Source organism: Oncorhynchus mykiss, chromosome 3 (genome assembly GCF_057628025.1).
Source record: "Oncorhynchus mykiss isolate SJ-2025 chromosome 3, ASM5762802v1, whole genome shotgun sequence".
Lineage (NCBI taxonomy): Eukaryota > Metazoa > Chordata > Actinopteri > Salmoniformes > Salmonidae > Oncorhynchus > Oncorhynchus mykiss.
Window position 1 is genome coordinate 16,366,656 of NC_143024.1, and position 23,539 is coordinate 16,390,194.

The window sequence follows — 23,539 nt, forward strand, 5'->3', positions numbered from 1 at the left end:
CATGTTTAATCCACAGAGAATGGAAAGGAATGCATGTTTAATCCACAGAGAATGGAACGGAATGCCTGTTTAATCCACAGAGAATGGAACGGAATGCATGTTTAATCCACAGAGAATGGAAAGGAATGCCTGTTTATTCCACAGAGAATGGAACGGAATGCATGTTTAATCCACAGAGAATGGAAAGGAATGCATGTTTAATCCACAGAGAATGGAAAGGAATGCCTGTTTAATCCACAGAGAATGGAAAGGAAGGCATGTTTAATCCACAGAGAGTGGAAAGGAATGCATGTTTAATCCACAGAGAGTGGAAATGAATGCATGTTTAATCCACAGAGAATGGAAAGGAATGCATGTTTAATCCACAGAGAATGGAAAGGAATGCCTGTTTAATCCACAGAGAATGGAACGGAATGCATGTTTAATCCACAGAGAATGGAAAGGAATGCATGTTTAATCCACAGAGAATGGAAAGGAATGCATGTTTAATCCACAGAGAATGGAAAGGAATGCATGTTTAATCCACAGAGAGTGGAAAGGAATGCATGTTTAATCCACAGAGAATGGAAAGGAATGCCTGTTTAATCCACAGAGAATGGAAAGGAAGGCATGTTTAATCCACAGAGAGTGGAAAGGAATGCATGTTTAATCCACAGAGAATGGAACGGAATGCATGTTTAATCCACAGAGAGTGGAAAGGAATGCATGTTTAATCCACAGAGAATGGAAAGGAATGCATGTTTAATCCACAGAGAATGGAAAGGAATGCATGTTTAATCCACAGAGAGTGGAAAGGAATGCATGTTTAATCCACAGAGAATGGAAAGGAATGCCTGTTTAATCCACAGAGAATGGAAAGGAAGGCATGTTTAATCCACAGAGAATGGAAAGGAATGCATGTTTAATCCACAGATAATGGAAAGGAATGCATGTTTAATCCACAGAGAGTGGAAAGGAATGCATGTTTAATCCACAGAGAATGGAAAGGAATGCATGTTTAATCCACAGAGAATGGAAAGGAATGCCTGTTTAATCCACAGAGAATGGAAAGGAATGCCTGTTTAATCCACAGAGAATGGAAAGGAATGCATGTTTAATCCACAGAGAGTGGAAAGGAATGCATGTTTAATCCACAGAGAATGGAAAGGAATGCATGTTTAATCCACAGAGAGTGGAAAGGAATGCATGTTTAATCCACAGAGAATGGAAAGGAATGCATGTTTAATCCACAGAGAATGGAAATGAATGCATGTTTAATCCATAAAGAGTGGAAAGGAATGCCTGTTTATCCATGTATTCTATCCCTCACACGTATTTCTCTCTTCTTACAAATAATGACTTACTCCGATTCACACACACGCACACACACTCCATCTCCCGTGTCACTCACAACGTACACACACACACACACACACACACACACACACACACACACACACACACACACACACACACACACACACACACACACACACACACACACACACACACACACACACACACACACACACACACACACACACTCTCTCTTAGCTGGCCCAGTGAACCGTGGAACCTCATGTCAGATACTGGCAGCTTCTAGACACCGCCTCTCTGCCTGCTCACCTGTGGTGAAGCTCTACTCTCAGCAGCTGCTTTTATTTAATATTGGCCTAGATAAGTCTGGAAACATACAATGACAAACTTTCTTCCAACCCACTGTGGAAGTACTGCCTTGGTGACAATGATTTCAAACTTTCATGTAAATAACGAAGAGAATAACCACACACACAAAACTGATTAGTGAAGGTGCTGGAGGCATGCTCAGATGAATCTCGACTGAACGAAAGCTCAGCTACTATTAAAATACATTTGCATCTGACCGGAAGTGTGCCAGGACCTTTTCCTGTTTTTCCAGTACAAACAATGAAACAAAATGCTAAATAAATCAATGTACTACTTTACCTGAATGTGAATGAGTTGTGTATTTCTCTAAAAGTGACCATGTGTTGTGTTGATGTCTTCTTCTCTCACCTATCACTCTGTTTTAGGTTAAAGACGCTGGCTAGGACATCTACAGCTCTCTCTCTCTCTCTCTCTCTCTCTCTCTCTCTCTCTCTCTCTCTCTCTCTCTCTCTCTCTCTCTCTCTCTCTCTCTCTCTCTGTGGGTGGGTGGATGTGTAATTGATTACACCAAATAAAAGATTTGGATGCACTTCCCCTGCTCTCTTTACATAAATCTACTTTTTAATAACTCAAAACAACCCAAGCTAAATGGCAATGGTACCAACAACTCTCCCTGCACTCTGGCAGTATTTCATCTAAGTGGAGACAAGATGACACACAGCATGATTTACTGTGATTAGATAGACAAGGGCAGAGATACCATCACAATCCCACAGTCGTTGAGAACAGATGTGGTGTGTGTGGGGGGGATGCGAGGTTGTGATGGATACTCTTGAACTAACAGAGATCATTATTGTTTTGTTTCTATATTTTGTCACGTAGGAAGTGATTGTCACAGACCAAGGAGAATTTGCTTTGATTTTATACTCAATTTGAGCATATTAAAACAGATCAGAAGATTGCTCACAAAATTATGAAATCATGTAAATACGAAAATATCAGTTTAAGCCTTACATTTAGCTGTATTTTTCATGAATGAATTGCCCATGCGTGTCCCCAATAATCATAATTTCCTCTACAGTGGCTGAAGCAGTGCCAGAAGAGGGCCAGTGGGTCCCCATGGGGCCTCCAGTCATCAACAGCACCATGGCTGAGACAAGGATTCAGCGCATGACTGAGTGAGTATGAGAACCTCTCCTTTCACCTGACTTCACATTTGATTTGATTTTTATATTCACTTCAGCTAAAGAGCGGGCTAACTTCATTTCCATCCCTGCACATACTGGCAACAGCAAACTTTAAAATGTTCAATACACTCAGCATTGAAGTTTTAAATGAATGTAGGATGTATCTCACCTCCAGGCAGAGTCTGTTTCCCTGTCTGCCTGTGGCCTCTCTATCCATCCACCCTCTTGTTGTTCTATCCATCGATCTTTGCTGCACATCAATATGGATATCACATCAGCCTGGTGTAGCTGTGGGAGAGGGGCCCATCCCTCTGCTGTCTGCCCAGTGAGGTGGATGTGTGATAGGGTGAGAAGGGGAGTGGCAGGGCCTGACGGTGCTGCTGGCCCAGGGGCCCAAACCTCAGCTCTATTCCACAACACTACTCTCCTGTACAGACAGCTCTCTGGACAGACAGACAGACAGACAGACAGACAGACAGACAGACAGACAGACAGACAGACAGACTGAATAAATACATAACTGTAAGTGAAGTGATGGGTTTGGGGTTTGGGCTAAGTGAAGTGATGGAGTTTGGAGTTTGGGCTAAGTGAAGTGATGGGGTTTGGAGTTTGGGCTAAGTGAAGTGATGGGTTTGGAGTTTGGGCTAAGTGAAGTGATGGGTTTGGAGTTTGGGCTAAGTGAAGTGGTGGGTTTGGAGTTTGGGCTAAGTGAAGTGATGGGTTTGGAGTTTGGGCTAATTGAAGTGATGGGTTTGGAGTTTGGGCTAATTGAAGTGATGGGTTTGGAGTTTGGGCTAACTGAAGTGATGGGTTTGGAGTTTGGGCTAAGTGAAGTGATGGGTTTGGAGTTTGGGCTAAGTGAAGTGATGGGTTTGGAGTTTGGGCTAAGTGAAGTGATGGGTTTGGAGTTTGGGCTAAGTGAAGTGATGGGTTTGGAGTTTGGGCTAAGTGAAGTGATGGGTTTGGAGTTTGGGCTAACTGAAGTGATGGGTTTGGAGTTTGGGCTAAGTGAAGTGATGGGTTTGGAGTTTGGGCTAAGTGAAGTGATGGGTTTGGAGTTTGGGCTAACTGAAGTGATGGGTTTGGAGTTTGGGCTAAGTGAAGTGATGGGTTTGGAGTTTGGGCTAAGTGAAGTGATGGAGTTTGGAGTTTGGGCTAAGTGAAGTGATGGGTTTGGAGTTTGGGCTAACTGAAGTGATGGGTTTGGAGTTTGGGCTAAGTGAAGTGATGGAGTTTGGAGTTTGGGCTAAGTGAAGTGATGGGTTTGGAGTTTGGGCTAAGTGAAGTGATGGGTTTGGAGTTTGGGCTAAGTGAAGTGATGGGTTTGGAGTTTGGGCTAAGTGAAGTGATGGGTTTGGAGTTTGGGCTAAGTGAAGCTGCAAGAGGCTGTTACCTGGAAAACACAGCCCCACTCGTCAAGCAGAACACACTTTCCTTTTCACACAGCGACAGTAGTATTCTGTTAAACACACACACACACAGTGTGAGTTCTCAGCTCCATGCTCCCATGATGAGACTGGTGTATTAATAACAGAGGCCCAATTCCTGTGGGAGAGAGAATTAGACCCTGTCAGATCCCTCAGAGCTGCCGCTTCATAAAGGCCCAGGAATAAGAGGGGGGTGGAGGGAGCGAGGATGAAGGGAGGGGAAGGAGGGAGGACAGGAGAACAGGTAGCAATTTACAGCAACAGAATCTGTCACCACGGCTCTCTTGGCTCCAGGATGTTTGATTGTACCTCTCATCTAAACGCAGGCTTAAGCCCACTGTGTCTGACTCTGTGTACATGAGAACCTTTGGGAACCTGCTCAAAGCAAACCCCCCTCAATCTAATGTTCTGTTCATCATTGGAACAATCCTATTCTGGTGTTATGGGAAATGTTTATACCTATCAAGTCAATGTACTAGCACAGTAAGCAAATAAAACGTTTTGCAATTTACAACAACAGATAGCTGGGTTGTCATGAGCTGCCATGGCCTGTTATGACAGCATTATGTTGTGATAGATGTTCAGTAAGAGGCCTTTATTACGGTGAAGGGAATCCATCAGGCTCACCGTCTTAGACTTCCTCTGTCTGTTGTTAAGTGCTGCAGAAGGGGGCCATTTCTTGATTGCTGAATAGAGAGGTAAGCTTTGATGCTGATGCAAGAGTTTCTGTTGGGTTGTTTTGGTGGGGGAGGAGGAGGAGGGATGCTGATTAGCGCCACTTACTGTGTGTGTTAGAGAGAGAACGAGAGAACGAGAGGGGAGAACGAGAGAGAGAGAACAAGAGGAAGAGAACGAGAGGGAGCGAGAGAAAGAAAGAGATACAGAGAACGAGAACAAAAGAACGGAAGAGAAAGAGAGTGTGTTTGATTGAGTATGCATCATTGACTGACAACTCTCATAAACACATGCACATGCACACACACCATTAGTCCCATTTTTGAGGGCTCTTCACTTTCAGATATATAGCACATGTATTAAACATGTACTGAGAACATGCTCATCCATAGCCCTCCCCAGCTCCTCAAGGGGCTATTTACAATCATTTTGATTGATACAATATTTTTGTACTATTCAATATTTGGGCTCCGATTTTTGTTATTCATCATAGTCATAGTCAAAATGTTGCATATTTACATTTGTGTATAGAAAAAAACAACTCCGTAGAGAGGAAATAGGTCCCCGCTTGTTTACAAATGTAGGAGCCAAAGTTGTGTCTCAATGTAGGGACTGTAAAGGTCAACTGAAGAGGAGGAGATGGAGTAGTGAGGAGGAGAGAGAGGGAGAAGGAGATGGAGGAGAGAGGAGGAGTGAGAGGGGGAGAAGGAGATGGAGGAGTGAGGAGGAGAGAGAGAGGGAGAAGGAGATGGTGGAGAGAGGAGGAGAGAGAGAGGGAGAAGGAGATTGTGGAGAGAGGAGGAGAGAGAGGGAGAAGGAGATGGAGGAGCGAGGAGGAGAGAGAGGGAGAAGGAGATGGAGGAGCGAGGAGGAGAGAGAGAGGGAGAAGGAGATGGTGGAGGAGAGAGAGAGGGAGAAGGAGATGGTGGAGAGAGGAGGAGAGAGAGAGTGATAAGGAGATGGTGGAGAGAGGAGGAGCGAGGAGAAGAGAGAGGGAGAAGGAGATGGTGGATAGAGGAGGAGTGCAGAGGAGAGAGGGAAAAGGAGATGGAGGAGAGAGGAGGAGAGAGAGGGGGAGAAGGAGATGGAGGAGAGAGGAGGAAAGAGAGGGGGAGAAGGAGATGGAGGAGCGAGGAGAGAGAGGGAGAAGGCGATGGTGGAGAGAGGAGAGAGAGGGAGAATGAGATGGAGGAGCGAGGAGGAGAGAAAGAGGGATAAGGAGATGGAGGAGAGAGGAGGAGAGAGAGAGGGAGAAGGAGATGGTGGAGAGAGGAGGAGAGAGAGGGAGAAGGAAATGGAAAAGAGAGGAGGAGAGAGAGAGGGAGAAGGAGATGGTGGAGAGAGGAGGAGCGAGGAGGAGAGAGAGGGAGAAGGAGATGTTGGAGCGAGGAGGAGAGAGAGGGAGAAGGAGATGGTGGAGAGAGGAGGAGAGTGAGAGGGAGAATGAGATGGTGGAGAGAGGAGGAGTGAGGAGGAGAGAGAGGGAGAAGGAAATGGTGGAGTGAGGAGGGGAGAGAGAGGGAGATGGTGGAGAGAGGAGGAGAGAGGAGGAGACAGATGGTGGAGAGAGGGAGAAGGAGTTGGAGGAGCGAGGAGGAGAGAGAGGGAGATGAGGGAGAGAGGGAGAAGGAGATGGTGGAAAGAGGAGGAGTGCGGAGGAGAGAGGGAGAAGGAGATGGTGGAAAGAGGAGGAGCGCGGAGGAGAGAGGGAGAAGGAGATGGTGGAGAGAGGAGGAGAGAGAGAGGGAGAAGGAGATGGTGGAAAGAGGAGGAGCGCGGAGGAGAGAGGGAGAAGGAGATGGTGGAAAGAGGAGGAGAGAGAGAGGGAGAAGGAGATGGTGGAGAGAGGAGGAGAGAGAGAGGGAGAAGGAGATGGTGGAGAGAGTAGGAGAGAGAGAGGGAGAAGGAGATGGTGGAAAGAGGAGGAGCGCGGAGGAGAGAGGGAGAAGGAGATGGTGGAAAGAGGAGGAGAGAGAGAGGGAGAAGGAGATGGTGGAGAGAGGAGGAGAGAGAGAGGGAGAAGGAGATGGTGGAGAGAGTAGGAGAGAGAGAGAGAGAGAGAAGGAGATGGTGGAAAGAGGAGGAGAGAGAGGGAGAAGGAGATGGTGGAGAGAGGAGGAGAGAGGAGGAGAGAGAGGGAGAAGGAGATGGTGGAAAGAGGAGGAGCGCAGAGGAGAGAGGGAGAAGGAGATGGTGGAAAGAGGAGGAGAGAGAGAGGGAGAAGGAGATGGTGGATAGAGGAGGAGAGAAAGAGGGAGAAGGAGATGGTGGAGAGAGGAGGAGAGAGAGAGGGAGAAGGAGATGGTGGAGAGAGTGGGAGAGAGAGAGAGAAGGAGATGGTGGAAAGAGGAGGAGAGAGAGGGAGAAGGAGATGGTGGAGAGAGGAGGAGAGAGGAGGAGAGAGAGGGAGAAGACACAGTGGAGACCCTGTTGACACAGTGGAGACCCTGCTGACACAGTGGAGACCCTGTTGACACACTGGAGACCCTGCTGACACAGTGGAGACCCTGTTGACACAGTGGAGACACTGCTGACACAGTGGAGACCCTGCTGACACAGTGCAGACCCTGCTGACACAGTGGAGACCCTGTTGACACAGTGGAGACCCTGCTGACACAGTGCAGACCCTGTTGACACAGTGGAGACCCTGTTGACACAGTGGAGACCCTGTTGACACAGTGGAGACCCTGCTGACACAGTGCAGACCCTGCTGACACAGTGCAGACCCTGCTGACACAGTGGAGACCCTGTTGACACAGTGGAGACCCTGCTGACACAGTGTAGACCCTGCTGACACAGTGCAGACCCCGTTGACACAGTGGAGACCCCGCTGACACAGTGGAGACCCTGCTGACACAGTGGTAGCTGCCACCTCTAGAGTGAAAGTTCTGCCTCGTGGAGACAGTCACCGTCCAGAGGGTGACACTCACTTCATCTTGACTGGAGGAAGATTTGGAATTTGTCCACCTGCTCACTGCCGTGTCTCAGAATGCCTGCCCCAAAAAAATCATATAAAGAGAGGCCCAGTTCAGTCTATACAAGACACTTCTGTTAAGAGAGAGAGGGGAGAGAGAGAGGGAGAGACTCTAACACTCACTAGGCTCCCTTGTGCCTCTGCAACAATACCTCAGAGAGGACTATCAATCCTCTCACAATCCTAGCTGTTTCTATCTTCTATCTGTTCCATAGGAAGCCTCAAGCCAGAGATGACTTAGAATGGAATTATAATAATGAGACAGCATTTGCTAGGCCTGCATATTCTCTCTAAGAAAAAGACAAAGCTAAATTACACATTTATTGCTAAACTTAACTTCAGCCTTCTGAGGACACTTATAATATTAAGAAGGATGGATAGCTCTGGAATTTCATCTGTTGCTACAGACTCTCTGCTGATTGAGAACCTCTCTGTTGATTGAGAACCTCTCTGCTGATTGAGAACCTCTCTGCTGATTGAGGACTTCTCTGCTGATTGAGAACCTCTCTGCTGATTGAGGATCTCTCTGCTGATTGAGAACCTCTCTGCTGATTGAGAACCTCTCTGCTGATTGAGAACCTCTCTGCTGATTGAGAACCTCTCTGCTGATTGAGGACTTCTCTGCTGATTGAGAACCTCTCTGCTGATTGAGGATCTCTCTGCTGATTGAGAACCTCTCTGCTGATTGAGAACCTCTCTGCTGATTGAGAACCTCTCTGCTGATTGAGGACCTCTCTGTTGATTGAGAACCTCTCTGCTGATTGAGAACCTATCTGCTGATTGAGGACTTCTCTGCTGATTGAGAACCTCACTGCTGATTGAGGATCTCTCTGCTGATTGAGAACCTCTCTGCTGATTGAGAACCTCTCTGCTGATTGAGAACCTCTCTGCTGATTGAGAACCTCTCTGCTGATTGAGGATCTCTCTGCTGATTGAGAACCTCTCTGCTGATTGAGAACCTCTCTGTTGATTGAGAACCTCTCTGCTGATTGAGAACCTCTCTGCTGATTGAGAACCTCTCTGCTGATTGAGAACCTCTCTGCTGATTGAGAACCTCTCTGCTGACTGAGAACCTCTCTGCTGATTGAGGACTTCTCTGCTGATTGAGGACCTCTCTGCTGATTGAGAACCTCTCTGCTGATTGAGAACCTCTCTACTGATTGAGAACCTCTCTGCTGATTGAGAACCTCTCTGCTGACTGAGAACCTCTCTGCTGATTGAGGATCTCTCTGCTGATTGAGAACCTCTCTGCTGATTGAGAACCTCTCTGCTGATTGAGAACATCTCTGCTGATTGAGAACCTCTCTGCTGATTGAGAACCTCTCTGCTGACTGAGAACCTCTCTGCTGATTGAGGACCTCTCTGCTGATTGAGGACCTCTCTGCTGATTGAGGACCTCTCTGCTGATTGAGAACCTCTCTGCTGATTGAGAAACTCTCTGATGATTGAGAACCTCTCTGCTGATTGAGGACCTCTCTGCTGATTGAGGACCTGTCTGCTGATTGAGGACCTCTCTGCTGATTGAGAACCTCTCTGTTTATTGAGGACCTCTCTGTTTATTGAGGACCTCTCTGCTGATTGAGGACCTCTGTGCTGATTGAGGACCTCTCTGCTGATTGAGAACCTCTTTGCTGATTGAGGAACTCTCTGCTGATTGAGAACCTCTCTGCTGATTGAGGACCTCTCTGCTGATTGAGGACCTCTCTGCTGATTGAGGACCTCTCTGCTGATTGAGGACCTCTCTGCTGATTGAGGACCTCTCTGCTGATTGAGAACCTCTTTGCTGATTGAGGAACTCTCTGCTGATTGAGAACCTCTCTGCTGATTGAGGACCTCTCTGTCGAGGAATGTGATTATTTTCCTTCAGTGTGTTTTGTATTTTTGTATTCTCTTGAACTTTTTAAAGCTGTTTATTTTGTATTTTCTAGTGTATAAATTGTGTATAATTGTAAGATGTAGGGTTCCCTTCTGAAATAGTTCTGAAACTATGGCCAACCAAACACATTTTTGTTGATCTGAAGCTTTGTCTGAGGCCCCAGGGTCATCTCCAAGATCACCATAGACGAAAATACCATATAGCCCCAAATGTGATGGTACTTTTAGGTGAAAATGAATTACGCTTCTTGGCTTTCCTCTTTCCCAGACAACCCCAGAACATCCATAAAGTCAAATCTGAGATCCTAATGGTTCATTTATCTGGGATAGAGGTTTCACCAGATTTATAGACCTGATAGGACCATTATCAGATAACTGGACAAACCAAAGTACTCCAGAAATAGTATCTGGTAAAAGGCGTCCAGGGAAGACAGGAAGGATCAGATGTATTTTCTAAATGTCTGTTTTCTCTGACTGTGACGTCTCCAGAAAACAATGCAGTGAATCTCAACAGATCTCAATAGACACTTGGCAGTTGTCCCATGACAACCCAGTACTATGTGCTCTGGGCATTAGAAACGGTTCATTTAGTGTCTGATGTGTTGGACTGTTGGAGTTGTGTTGTCTCCTAGTGGAAGATGTGGACTTTGGTATATGATACCAGGAGTTTCTTGGGCCCACATCCTCGTCAAATTCACGAGGCCCGCCCCAATGGACCTGCTCTTTTCCTGCTGCCAGCTCCATGGCAACGGAACACCCACTGATGACAGCACACACAGACACTTAGACAGCTTAGCACTGGCTAGTGACACTGTATGTCTCCATGTGATGAAATAACTATGTTTTTTTCCATTCTATTGGACAGACAGGTATAGTAATACTCTATCTCTCACAGCATCCATTATGCATTATGTGAAAGCATACAGGGACAAATGAACTACTCTTGTTGCTAACGGGTACAAGAGTGGTCTATTTGTGGTCTTGTGTGGCTCTGTTGATAGAGCATGGAGCTTGCAATGCCAGGGTTTTGGGTAAATTCCACGGGGGAACCGTACAAAAAATGAATGCACTCACTACTTTAAGCCGTTCTGGATAAGAGCGTCTGCTAAATGACTCAAATGTAAATGCCAAGTGCTGTTATTCTGTCTGGATACGTCTGTTCACCTGCTTTAGCAACAATCGTCCTGGTTCTGTTCAAGATTAGCTTGAGGTTGCCCACGGTGCACACCATGCAAATGTTTAGCATGATATTTCACTGAAGTACAAGTTCAATGTAATATCCTGCTTCCTGTAATCACATCAAATCACTCTACACAGAGAGCATGTTATGGGAGCCGGGACAACATTTAAACTGTCAAAATGTCAGCCAATGTCAGGCTGATGAGTGTGATTAGTGGACAGAGTTGACACCTGGTCTCTCTCCCTGTGTCTGTCCCAGGTCAGTGTCCCGTCGGCTGGGTCTAACCGTCTTCCAGAGGGTGTATACCTACCTGAAGGGAGCCAGGGAGAGGCAGGAGGATGAGGGGAGCATCAGACAGGCCCTCAGCAGCCTGGTGGAGAGGCCCAGTGATGGCTTTGAAGTGGACCAACTGCTGTACTACGAAGAGCAGCTCCAGGGAGCCAGAGAGGGAGCCAGAGAGGGAGCCGGAGAGGGAGCCGGAGAGGGAGCCGGAGAGGGAGCCGGAGAGGGAGCCCGGTGAAAAACATGTCTGACACTGACTAACCTGCGATCATGTTGCCTATCCAAGCATTTCAGAAAGAGCACATCTTGTTGCTCTCCAGGACCAGGGTTGGTGACCTAGTAGATCAACAGAGATGAGAGACATTTACTTCATGATAGACCAGGGTTGGTGACCTAGTAGATCAACAGAGATGACAGACATTTACTTCATGATAGACCAGGGTTGATGACCTAGTAGATCAACAGAGATGAGAGACATTTACTTCATGATAGACCAGGGTTGGTGACCTAGTAGATCAACAGAGATGAGACATTTACTTCATGATAGACCAGGGTTGGTGACCTAGTAGATCAACAGAGATGAGACATTTACTTCATGATAGACCAGGGTTGGTGACCTAGTAGATCAACAGAGATGACAGACATTTACTTCATGATAGACCAGGGTTGGTGACCTAGTAGATCAACATAGATGAGAGACATTTACTTCATGATAGACCAGGGTTGGTGACCTAGTAGATCAACAGAGATGACAGACATTTACTTCATGATAGACCAGGGTTGGTGACCTAGTAGATCAACAGAGATGAGAGACATTTACTTCATGATAGACCAGGGTTGGTGACCTAGTAGATCAACAGAGATGAGACATTTACTTCATGATAGACCAGGGTTGGTGACCTAGTAGATCAACAGAGATGACAGACATTTACTTCATGATAGACCAGGGTTGGTGACCTAGTAGATCAACAGAGATGAGAGACATTTACTTCATGATAGACCAGGGTTGGTGACCTAGTAGATCAACAGAGATGACAGACATTTACTTCATGATAGACCAGGGTTGGTGACCTAGTAGATCAACAGAGATGAGACATTTACTTCATGATAGACCAGGGTTGGTGACCTAGTAGATCAACAGAGATGAGAGACATTTACTTCATGATAGACCAGGGTTGGTGACCTAGTAGATCAACAGAGATGAGAGACATTTACTTCATGATAGACCAGGGTTGATGACCTAGTAGATCAACAGAGATGACAGACATTTACTTCATGATAGACCAGGGTTGGTGACCTAGTAGATCAACAGAGATGAGAGACATTTACTTCATGATAGACCAGGGTTGGTGACCTAGTAGATCAACAGAGATGACAGACATTTACTTCATGATAGACCAGGGTTGGTGACCTAGTAGATCAACAGAGATGAGAGACATTTACTTCATGATAGACCAGGGTTGGTGACCTAGTAGATCAACAGAGATGAGACATTTACTTCATGATAGACCAGGGTTGGTGACCTAGTAGATTAACAGAGATGAGAGACATTTACTTCATGATAGACCAGGGTTGGTGACCTAGTAGATCAACAGAGATGAGACATTTACTTCATGATAGACCAGGGTTGGTGACCTAGTAGATCAACAGAGATGACAGACATTTACTTCATGATAGACCAGGGTTGGTGACCTAGTAGATCAACAGAGATGAGAGACATTTACTTCATGATAGACCAGGGTTGGTGACCTAGTAGATCAACAGAGATGACAGACATTTACTTCATGATAGACCAGGGTTGGTGACCTAGTAGATCAACAGAGATGAGAGACATTTACTTCATGATAGACCAGGGTTGGTGACCTAGTAGATCAACAGAGATGAGAGACATTTACTTCATGATAGACCAGGGTTGGTGACCTAGTAGATCAACAGAGATGAGACATTTACTTCATGATAGACCAGGGTTGGTGACCTAGTAGATCAACAGAGATGACAGACATTTACTTCATGATAGACCAGGGTTGGTGACCTAGTAGATCAACAGAGATGAGAGACATTTACTTCATGATAGACCAGGGTTGGTGACCTAGTAGATCAACAGAGATGAGAGACATTTACTTCATGATAGACCAGGGTTGGTGACCTAGTAGATCAACAGAGATGACAGACATTTACTTCATGATAGACCAGGGTTGGTGACCTAGTAGATCAACAGAGATGACAGACATTTACTTCATGATAGACCAGGGTTGGTGACCTAGTAGATCAACAGAGATGACAGACATTTACTTCATGATAGACCAGGGTTGGTGACCTAGTAGATCAACAGAGATGAGAGACATTTACTTCATGATAGACCAGGGTTGGTGACCTAGTAGATCAACATAGATGAGAGACATTTACTTCATGATAGACCAGGGTTGGTGACCTAGTAGATCAACAGAGATGACAGACATTTACTTCATGATAGACCAGGGTTGATGACCTAGTAGATCAACAGAGATGAGAGACATTTACTTCATGATAGACCAGGGTTGGTGACCTAGTAGATCAACAGAGATGAGACATTTACTTCATGATAGACCAGGGTTGGTGACCTAGTAGATCAACAGAGATGACAGACATTTACTTCATGATAGACCAGGGTTGGTGACCTAGTAGATCAACAGAGATGAGACATTTACTTCATGATAGACCAGGGTTGGTGACCTAGTAGATCAACAGAGATGAGAGACATTTACTTCATGATAGACCAGGGTTGGTGACCTAGTAGATCAACAGAGATGAGAGACATTTACTTCATGATAGACCAGGGTTGGTGACCTAGTAGATCAACATAGATGACAGACATTTACTTCATGATAGACCAGGGTTGATGACCTAGTAGATCAACAGAGATGACAGACATTTACTTCATGATAGACCAGGGTTGGTGACCTAGTAGATCAACAGAGATGAGAGACATTTACTTCATGATAGACCAGGGTTGGTGACCTAGTAGATCAACAGAGATGAGACATTTACTTCATGATAGACCAGGGTTGATGACCTAGTAGATCAACATAGATGAGAGACATTTACTTCATGATGGACCAGGGTTGGTGACCTAGTAGATCAACAGAGATGACAGACATTTACTTCATGATAGACCAGGGTTGATGACCTAGTAGATCAACAGAGATGAGAGACATTTACTTCATGATAGACCAGGGTTGGTGACCTAGTAGATCAACAGAGATGACAGACATTTACTTCATGATAGACCAGGGTTGGTGACCTAGTAGATCAACAGAGATGAGAGACATTTACTTCATGATAGACCAGGGTTGGTGACCTAGTAGATCAACAGAGATGACAGACATTTACTTCATGATAGACCAGGGTTGGTGACCTAGTAGATCAACAGAGATTACAGACATTTACTTCATGATAGACCAGGGTTGATGACCTAGTAGATCAACAGAGATGAGAGACATTTACTTCATGATAGACCAGGGTTGGTGACCTAGTAGATCAACAGAGATGACAGACATTTACTTCATGATAGACCAGGGTTGGTGACCTAGTAGATCAACAGAGATGACAGACATTTACTTCATGATAGACCAGGGTTGGTGACCTAGTAGATCAACAGAGATGACAGACATTTACTTCATGATAGACCAGGGTTGGTGACCTAGTAGATCAACAGAGATGAGAGACATTTACTTCATGATAGACCAGGGTTGGTGACCTAGTAGATCAACAGAGATGAGAGACATTTACTTCATGATAGACCAGGGTTGGTGACCTAGTAGATCAACAGAGATGAGACATTTACTTCATGATAGACCAGGGTTGGTGACCTAGTAGATCAACATAGATGAGAGACATTTACTTCATGATAGACCAGGGTTGGTGACCTAGTAGATCAACAGAGATGACAGACATTTACTTCATGATAGACCAGGGTTGGTGACCTAGTAGATCAACAGAGATGAGAGACATTTACTTCATGATAGACCAGGGTTGGTGACCTAGTAGATCAACAGAGATGAGAGACATTTACTTCATGATAGACCAGGGTTGGTGACCTAGTAGATCAACAGAGATGACAGACATTTACTTCATGATAGACCAGGGTTGGTGACCTAGTAGATCAACAGAGATGAGAGACATTTACTTCATGATAGTTATTTTCTTTTTGTTCTTCCTGTCATTTCCATCTAGAAGAACAAGCAATTCAATTAAATCAATATTGAATATTAGTGCATAGATTTTGGGCTAGTTTCTATCAGAATAACATAGTGGTTGTTTTTGTGGTGTTAAAGGGGGAACTGCGTTAGAGCTGTCAAAAATCCACAAGCGGCTCATTTCGTTAGCTTGATATGACAATTTATTGCAACAAAAGTACCTGACTTTATAAACTAACAAATCCCATGCAGCAACGTTATAAGTTCATGCAGCAACGTTCAAACATTCAAAAGCGTGATGTTCAGTTGTGTACACCTCGATTGGACAGATAGGCTATTATATAACTCCATCCAAATGAACATGAAAACTATCAGGTATGAAGGTAAGACAGGTCAAGGCAGGCAGGGGTCAGTAAACCAGAGGTGGGGCAACGGTACTGTGGACGGCAGGCAGGCTCAGGGTCAGGGTAGGCAGGGGTCAGTAAACCAGAGGTGGGGCAACTGTACTGTGGACGGTAGGCAGGCTCAGGGTCAGGCAGAGTGGTCAGGCAGGTGGGCTCAGAGTCAGGACAGGCAAGGGTCAAAACCAGGAGGGTGAGAAAAAGAGAGACTGGGTGTCACGTTCTGACCATAGTTCTTTTGTGTTGTCCTTGTTTTAGTGTTGGTCAGGACGTGAGCTGGGTGGGCATTCTATGTTGTGTGTCTTGTTTGTCTATTTCTATGTTTGGCCTGATATGGTTCTGAATCAGAGGCAGGTGTTAGTCATTTTCTCTGATTGGGAACCATATTTAGGTAGCCTGTTTTTTGTTGGGATTTGTGGGTGGTTGTTACTTGTCTTTGTGTCTATGCACCAGATAAGACTGTGTTCGGTTTTCACATTTATTGTTTTGTAGTTAGTTCATGTTAAGTGTCTCTTATTAAAGAACAAGAACTCCAACCACGCTGCGTTTTGGTCCGCCTCTCCTTCCCAGGAAGAAAGCCGTTACACTGGGAAAGGCAGGAGTTGAGAATAAAAAAGCTGGTTGACTTGACAAACAAGATGAACTGGCAACAGGCAAACAGAGAACACAGGTATAAATACATGGGGGATAATGGGAACGACACCTGGAGGGTGTTGGAGACAATTACAAAGACAGGTGAAACAGATCAGGGTGTGACAAAAACATGCATTAGCCGACACTCTCTATCGCCGTTTTGAACTTCTAAGGCGGTAGGGATAATAAGGAGGGGAGTGGTTTGTTACACACAGGAGCAACCGCTCACCTATTGGTCAGCTCATACAGCAGTTACACCTCCAACACCGCCAAAACATCTGCTATGCATGTGTTTGCCAACGCAGGTTAACACTCAATCTGATTGAATCGGGACCTTACTTTCATCAGCAGTGCTCAGTAGTTTGATATTAGCTTTATTAATGTAATGGCAAGGAGTATTTTGGTTGAATGCATTCAGTTGTGCAACTGACTAGGTTTCCGATTTCCCTTTCCCTATTTGATCTATCAGATGAATACGTTCTCTCTGTGTGTGTGTGCTCATGTGTATATTCCAACCTTTCATCTCCACACTGTGTGGGTTTTTTTTTGTGTTGCTCTTTCATGTGAACCAGGAAACTCTCAGGAGTTCCCATAGTAACACCATATTAGTCTTGATCATCAAGCTGATGTTTTCGTTGTGTGGTTTCGTCAAAATATGCTCCAAGATATGGAGAACAAAAATATCTTAACAATCGCATAAATATGGGAATGATTTATGTTACCTGTCTTTATGTTCATAAAGCATACATGACACATCATAAACATGACATAACTATGAATTATGCTTGGTAGCTCTGTAATTCTCCAAAAATGGGATTACTGTAACTCTGTAAACTCATTAGAGACTATTGACTGTTTGATGACAACCAGGGAGAGAGTTCTTGTTCTTTCTCATCTCATATAATTCCCATTTCAGACACATATAGAATAATGGCTTCAATAAGAGGTGGTATTGATTAATCTGGGTGTGCATAGCTACTCTTGCCCCTGGGCTGAAGACAGACCTGATTTCTGTACGGGCCTCTCCTCTCCAACATCAATAGTAATACTATTAGCATAATCTCTTATCTCTCCAAGGAACTGCACAGAATGTATGAATATTGGCCATTAAAAGTAAATGACTTCTGAAGACATTTCCTGGTGCTCTGACATCCTTTTAGATGTCTCTGTACTACAGACAGCCTTTTGCTTGACAATAAAGCATTTATGAAAATCTGGAGTTTGAGCACCAGCCTTTGATGTGAACTTTTAAGGACATGAAATATACAAGAAGTCGTCAAGTCAAAGTGTAGCTACTAGACACTGTAGGAAAAACACAGATACAGTGAAAAGAGAGAAGCTTCTGCCTGTCTGCCAGTATGGATTCTCTGTTATCTCTGTTGTTATCTCTGTTGTACAGTCAACTCCTGGCTCGGATCTGAGGAAGGCCCGGCACGACGGGGGGAGATGGGAGATCAAACTCCTGTTATCTCTGTTGTACAGTCAACTCCTGGCTCGGATCTGAGGAAGGCCCGGCACGACGGGGGGAGATGGGAGATCAAACTCCTGTTATCTCTGTTGTACAGTCAACTCCTGGCTCGGATCTGAGGAAGGCCCGGCACGACGGGGGGAGATGGGAGATCAAACTCCTGTTATCTCTGTTGTACAGTCAACTCCTGGCTCGGATCTGAGGAATTCCCGGCACGACGGGGGGAAATGGGAGATCAAACTCCTGTTATCTCTGTTGTACAGTCAACTCCTGGCTCGGATCTGAGGAAGGCCCGGCACGACGGGGGGAGATGGGAGATCAAACTCCTGTTATCTCTGTTGTACAGTCAACTCCTGGCTCGGATCTGAGGAAGGCCCGGCACGACGGGGGGAGATGGGAGATCAAACTCCTGTTATCTCTGTTGTACAGTCAACTCCTGGCTCGGATCTGAGGAAGGCCCGGCACGACGGGGAGAGATGGGAGATTAAACTTCTGTTATCTCTGTTGTACAGTCAACTCCTGGCTCGGATCTGAGGAAGGCCCGGCACGACGGGGGGAGATGGGAGATCAAACTCCTGTTATCTCTGTTGTACAGTCAACTCCTGGCTCGGATCTGAGGAAGGCCCGGCATGACGGGGGGAGATGGGAGATCAAACTCCAGATATGCTTCTCAGCTTCAATCTTCACAACAAACCAGATAACATGACATCAAATGTGTTTGTTGTAAGTTGAACAGTTTAACTGAGGAGTGATGGTGAACGACCAACAAACATTTCACCAACATCTCAATCAGATTCTCAGATTCTCACATCTTACCATGATTGAACAATATTTCAGACTCATAATTAAGAAAATGCAATATACTATTTGATTGGTTCTTACACCTTGTTTCATTTTTGACACAAGATGTTTCATCCAAGGTGGAACATCAACAGGGAAAAGGTAATCAACACACATAGGGGAAGAGCAGGATGTCATGCTGATTGGAGGTATCTTGGGGGATTTAGGATTGTGATTGGAGGAAGAGCAGGTGTAATGCTGATTGGAGGTATCTTGGGGGAATTTGGATGGTGATTTGGTGAAGAGATAGATGGAATGCTGATTGGAGGTATCTTGGGGGAATTTGGATGGTGATTTGGTAAAGAGAGAGATGGAATGCTGATTGGAGGTATCTTGGGGGATTTGGGATTGTGATTGGAGGAAGATCTGGATGTAACGCTCATTGGAGGTATCTTGGGGGATTTGGGATCGTGATTGGGGGAATAGCGAGATGTATTACTGATTGGCAGTATCTTGGGGGATTTGGGATCGTGATTGGGTGAATCATTCACACCAGAGGTAGCTGTAGCTATAGGATGAACATGGTGGACGATCCCTATAAGACCAATATCACAACCTTATTGCTGCTGTGCCTTGATAGAACCTTTAGGGACAGATAGGTGGAGACCAACATCACAACCTTATTGCTGCTGTGCCTTGATGGAACCTTTAGGGACAGATAGGTGGAGACCAACATCACAACCTTATTGCTGCTGTGACTTGATGGAGTCTTTAGGGACAGATAGGTGGAGACCAACATCACAACCTTATTGCTGCTGTGCCTTGATGGAACCTTTAAGGACAGATAGGTGTAGACCAACATCACAACCTTATTGCTGCTGTGCCTTGATGGAACCTTTAGGGACAGATAGGTGGAAACCAAAATCACAACCTTATTGATGCTGTGCCTTGATGGAACCTTTAGGGACAGATAGGTGGAGACCAACACCACAACCTTATTGCTGCTGTGCCTAGATGGAACCTTTAGGGACAGATAGGTGGAGACCAACATCACAACCTTATTGCTGCTGTGCCTTGATGGAACCTTTAGGGACAGATAGGTGGTGACCAACATCACAACCTTATTGCTGCTGTGCCTTGATGGAATCTTTAGGGACAGATAGGTGGAGACCAACATCACAACCTTATTGCTGCTGTGCCTTGATGGAACCTTTAGGGACAGATAGGTGGAGACCAACATCACAACCTTATTGCTGCTGTGCCTTGATAGAACCTTTAGGGACAGATAGGTGGAGACCAACATCACAACCTTATTGCTGCTTTGCCTTGATGGAGTCTTTAGGGACAGATAGGTGGAGACCAACATCACAACCTTATTGCTGCTGTGACTTGATGGAGTCTTTAGGGACAGATAGGTGGAGACCAACATCACAACCTTATTGCTGCTGTGACTTGATGGAGTCTTTAGGGACAGATAGGTGGAGACCAACATCACAACCTTATTGCTGCTTTGCCTTGATGGAGTCTTTAGGGACAGATAGGTGGAGACCAACATCACAACCTTATTGCTGCTGTGCCTAGATGGAACGTTTAGGGACAGATAGGTGGAGACCAACATCACAACCTTATTGCTGCTTTGCCTTGATGGAGTCTTTAGGGACAGATAGGTGGAGACCAACATCACAACCTTATTGCTGCTGTGACTTGATGGAGTCTTTAGGGACAGATAGGTGGAGACCAACATCACAACCTTATTGCTGGTTTGCCTTGATGGAGTCTTTAGGGACAGATAGGTGGAGACCAACATCACAACCTTATTGCTGCTGTGCCTTGATGTAACGTTTAGGGACAGATAGGTGGAGACCAACATCACAACCTTATTGCTGATTTGCCTTGATGGAACGTTTAGGGACAGATAGGTGGAGACCAACATCACAACCTTATTGCTGCTTTGCCTTGATGGAACGTTTAGGGACAGATAGGTGGAGACCAACACCACAACCTTATTGCTGCTGTGCCTTGATGGAGTCTTTAGGGACAGATAGGTGGAGGAAAAAGATGTGGAGCAAAACAATGGAGGAAGAACATGTGTATCTCTTCTGTAATTGTCTTCATACCCTTCCCCCAGCCCACACCATCATGTACACAGCAGGTAGTCTATAACACTGAGGACCCAGTGGTCTCCATCCCTCTGTCTGTCTGCATCTCTATTTCAGCAGGTAGTCTATAACACTGATGACCCAGTATTCTCCATCCCTCTGTCTGTCGGCATCTCTATTTCAGCAGGTAGTCTATAACACTGATGACCCAGTGGTCTCCATCCCTCTGTCTGTCTGCATCTCTATTTCAGCAGGTAGTCTATAACACTGAGGACCCAGTGGTCTCTATCCCTCTGTATGTCTGCATCTCTATTTCAGCAGGTAGTCTATAACACTGAGGACCCAGTGGTCTCTATCCCTCTGTCTGTCTGCATCTCTATTTCAGCAGGTAGTCTATAACACTGAGGACCCAGTGGTCTCTATCCCTCTGTCTGTCTGCATCTCTATTTCAGCAGGTAGTCTATAACACTGACCCAGTGGTCTCTATCTCTCTGTCTGTCTGCATCTCTATTTCAGCAGGTAGTCTATAACACTGTGACCCAGTGGTCTCTATCCCTCTGTATGTCTGCATCTCTATTTCAGCAGGTAGTCTATAACACTGAGGACCCAGTGGTCTCTATCCCTCTGTCTGTCTGCATCTCTATTTCAGCAGGTAGTCTATAACACTGACCCAGTGGTCTCTATCTCTCTGTCTGTCTGCATCTCTATTTCAGCAGGTAGTCTATAACACTGTGACCCAGTGGTCTCTATCCCTCTGTCTGTCTGCATCTCTATTTCAGCAGGTAGTCTATAACACTGACCCAGTGGTCTCTATCCCTCTGTCTGTCTGCATCTCTATTTCAGCAGGTAGTCTATAACACTGACCCAGTGGTCTCTATCCCTCTGTCTGTCTGCATCTCTATTTCAGCAGGTAGTCTATAACACTGACCCAGTGGTCTCTATCCCTCCGTCTGTCTGCATCTCTATTTCAGCAGGTAGTCTATAACACTGACCCAGTGGTCTCTATCCCTCTGTCTGTCTGCATCTCTATTTCAGCAGGTAGTCTATAACACTGACCCAGTGGTCTCTATCCCTCTGTCTGTCTGCATCTCTATTTCAGCAGGTAGTCTATAACACTGACCCAGTGGTCTCTATCCCTCTGTCTGTCTGCATCTCTATTTAAGCAGGTAGTCTATAACACTGACCCAGTGGTCTCTATCCCTCTGTCTGTCTGCATCTCTATTTCAGCAGGTAGTCTATAACACTGACCCAGTGGTCTCTATCCCTCTGTCTGTCTGCATCTCTATTTCAGCAGGTAGTCTATAACACTGACCCAGTGGTCTCTATCCCTCTGTCTGTCTGCTTCTCTATTGCTCTTTGTATGCCATTTCTAAAATGGCTGCACCCCATTCGTTTGCTTGTCCGCAAAGTTCTTCAGAGTTTTTCTCTTGTGATGTCAGTCACTTATAGTCACTCAATTAGCCACGTCAGCTAACATTTGTTCGATGGGTAAGTTAGTCTAGCGGCCAGCTATCTATACTTGATATCATAGTGGAATTACTGACCGGGTGCCCCCATTGATTTTGTTATTCAGTCTCACTCAGACATCATATTACAAACTTCAAGCATTTCTCTCCACCCTATGGGAAAATGTGTAGAATTCAGGAAATTAGCTGTAAAACAGCTAATTCCCTTTCCACCCTGTCTCAAAATGAGTAGAATTGCATGAATTTAGTCATAAAATTGCAAAAACCTATCTCCTCACGTTCCAATTTGTAATGTGTGTGACAGCGATGAGCCGGTGCTGTGATTAAATCTATCCTTTTATTAGGATTGAGGCCTTGGAGCTGATATGAATGGCTTTAATATGAGATGTAAAGATGGCCCATATTACCACTAAAGGGGAGAGAGATTGAATTAAAACACATATGACCTAGCCATTTATCATCCACTTCCTCAATTACAATGACAGTTGTAATAATATAGGCTGTGAGTGGATAGCGGATACGTCTCTATGAAACTTGAATCAACACTTTGCAACACTTAGAGATGCTCTTCATCCAGAAAGGTTCCTGTCATTCTGTTTCTGTTTCTTTTCAAAACATGTCTTCAATCCCATCACTTTGGACCAATGTTCAAAACTGGATGCTTGCTGCACAAGCCTTGGTGACTTTAATATAAAATTCATTGAAAACAGTAATGGAGAACCTCCATGTCCAATTCAACTGACTGGAATTGTCGAGGTGGCAGGCAGGGGAGGAGCAGGCAGGGGAGGAGCAGGCAGGGGAGGAGCAGGCAGGGGAGGAGCAGGCAGGGGAGGAGAGGAACAGTGGGGTTATGTGAGGATGCCAGACCGCTGCATGGATAATGGGAGGAATGTCGAGGTTCAGGGGGTAGACACCCACAGCTCTCTGAACAGTGGATCCTGATTAGGCCTCCCCATGCAGTTGTCTGGGAGATGTGTGACAGATTGTATCTCGACACACAGAAGTATGGCAGCTGAGTGTATGTGTTATAATGTGTTACTGTGTGTGTGTGTGTGTGTGTGTGTGTGTGTGTGTGTGTGTGTGTGTGTGTGTGTGTGTGTGTGTGTGTGTGTGTGTGTGTGTGTGTGTGTGTTATAATGTGATACTGTGTGTGTGTGTGTGTTATAATGTGATACTGTGTGTGTGTGTGTGTGTGTTGTAATGTGATACTGTGTGTGTGTGTGTGTTATAATGTGATACTGTGTGTGTGTTATAATGTGATACTGTGCGTATGTGTGTGTGTGTCCAGGCAGCTGATGTTCTGAAAGAGCTG

The 23,539-nt window shown here is 45.3% G+C and overlaps 1 protein-coding gene across 1 annotated transcript in view; it reads left to right on the top strand.

The window, feature by feature from the left end:
• The window catches only part of LOC110520779 (serine/threonine-protein kinase Nek11-like), an 81,641-nt gene extending 67,153 nt beyond the window's left edge, over nt 1–14,488 (top strand). The window contains exons 15-16 of the mRNA XM_090230671.1: nt 2,687–2,783; nt 11,182–14,488. Coding sequence (XP_090086797.1) covers nt 2,687–2,783; nt 11,182–11,443 — 359 coding nt within the window. The 3' untranslated portion in view covers nt 11,444–14,488. The remainder of the gene's footprint in view (nt 1–2,686; nt 2,784–11,181) is intronic.
• The last annotated feature ends 9,051 nt before the right edge of the window (nt 14,489–23,539 follow it).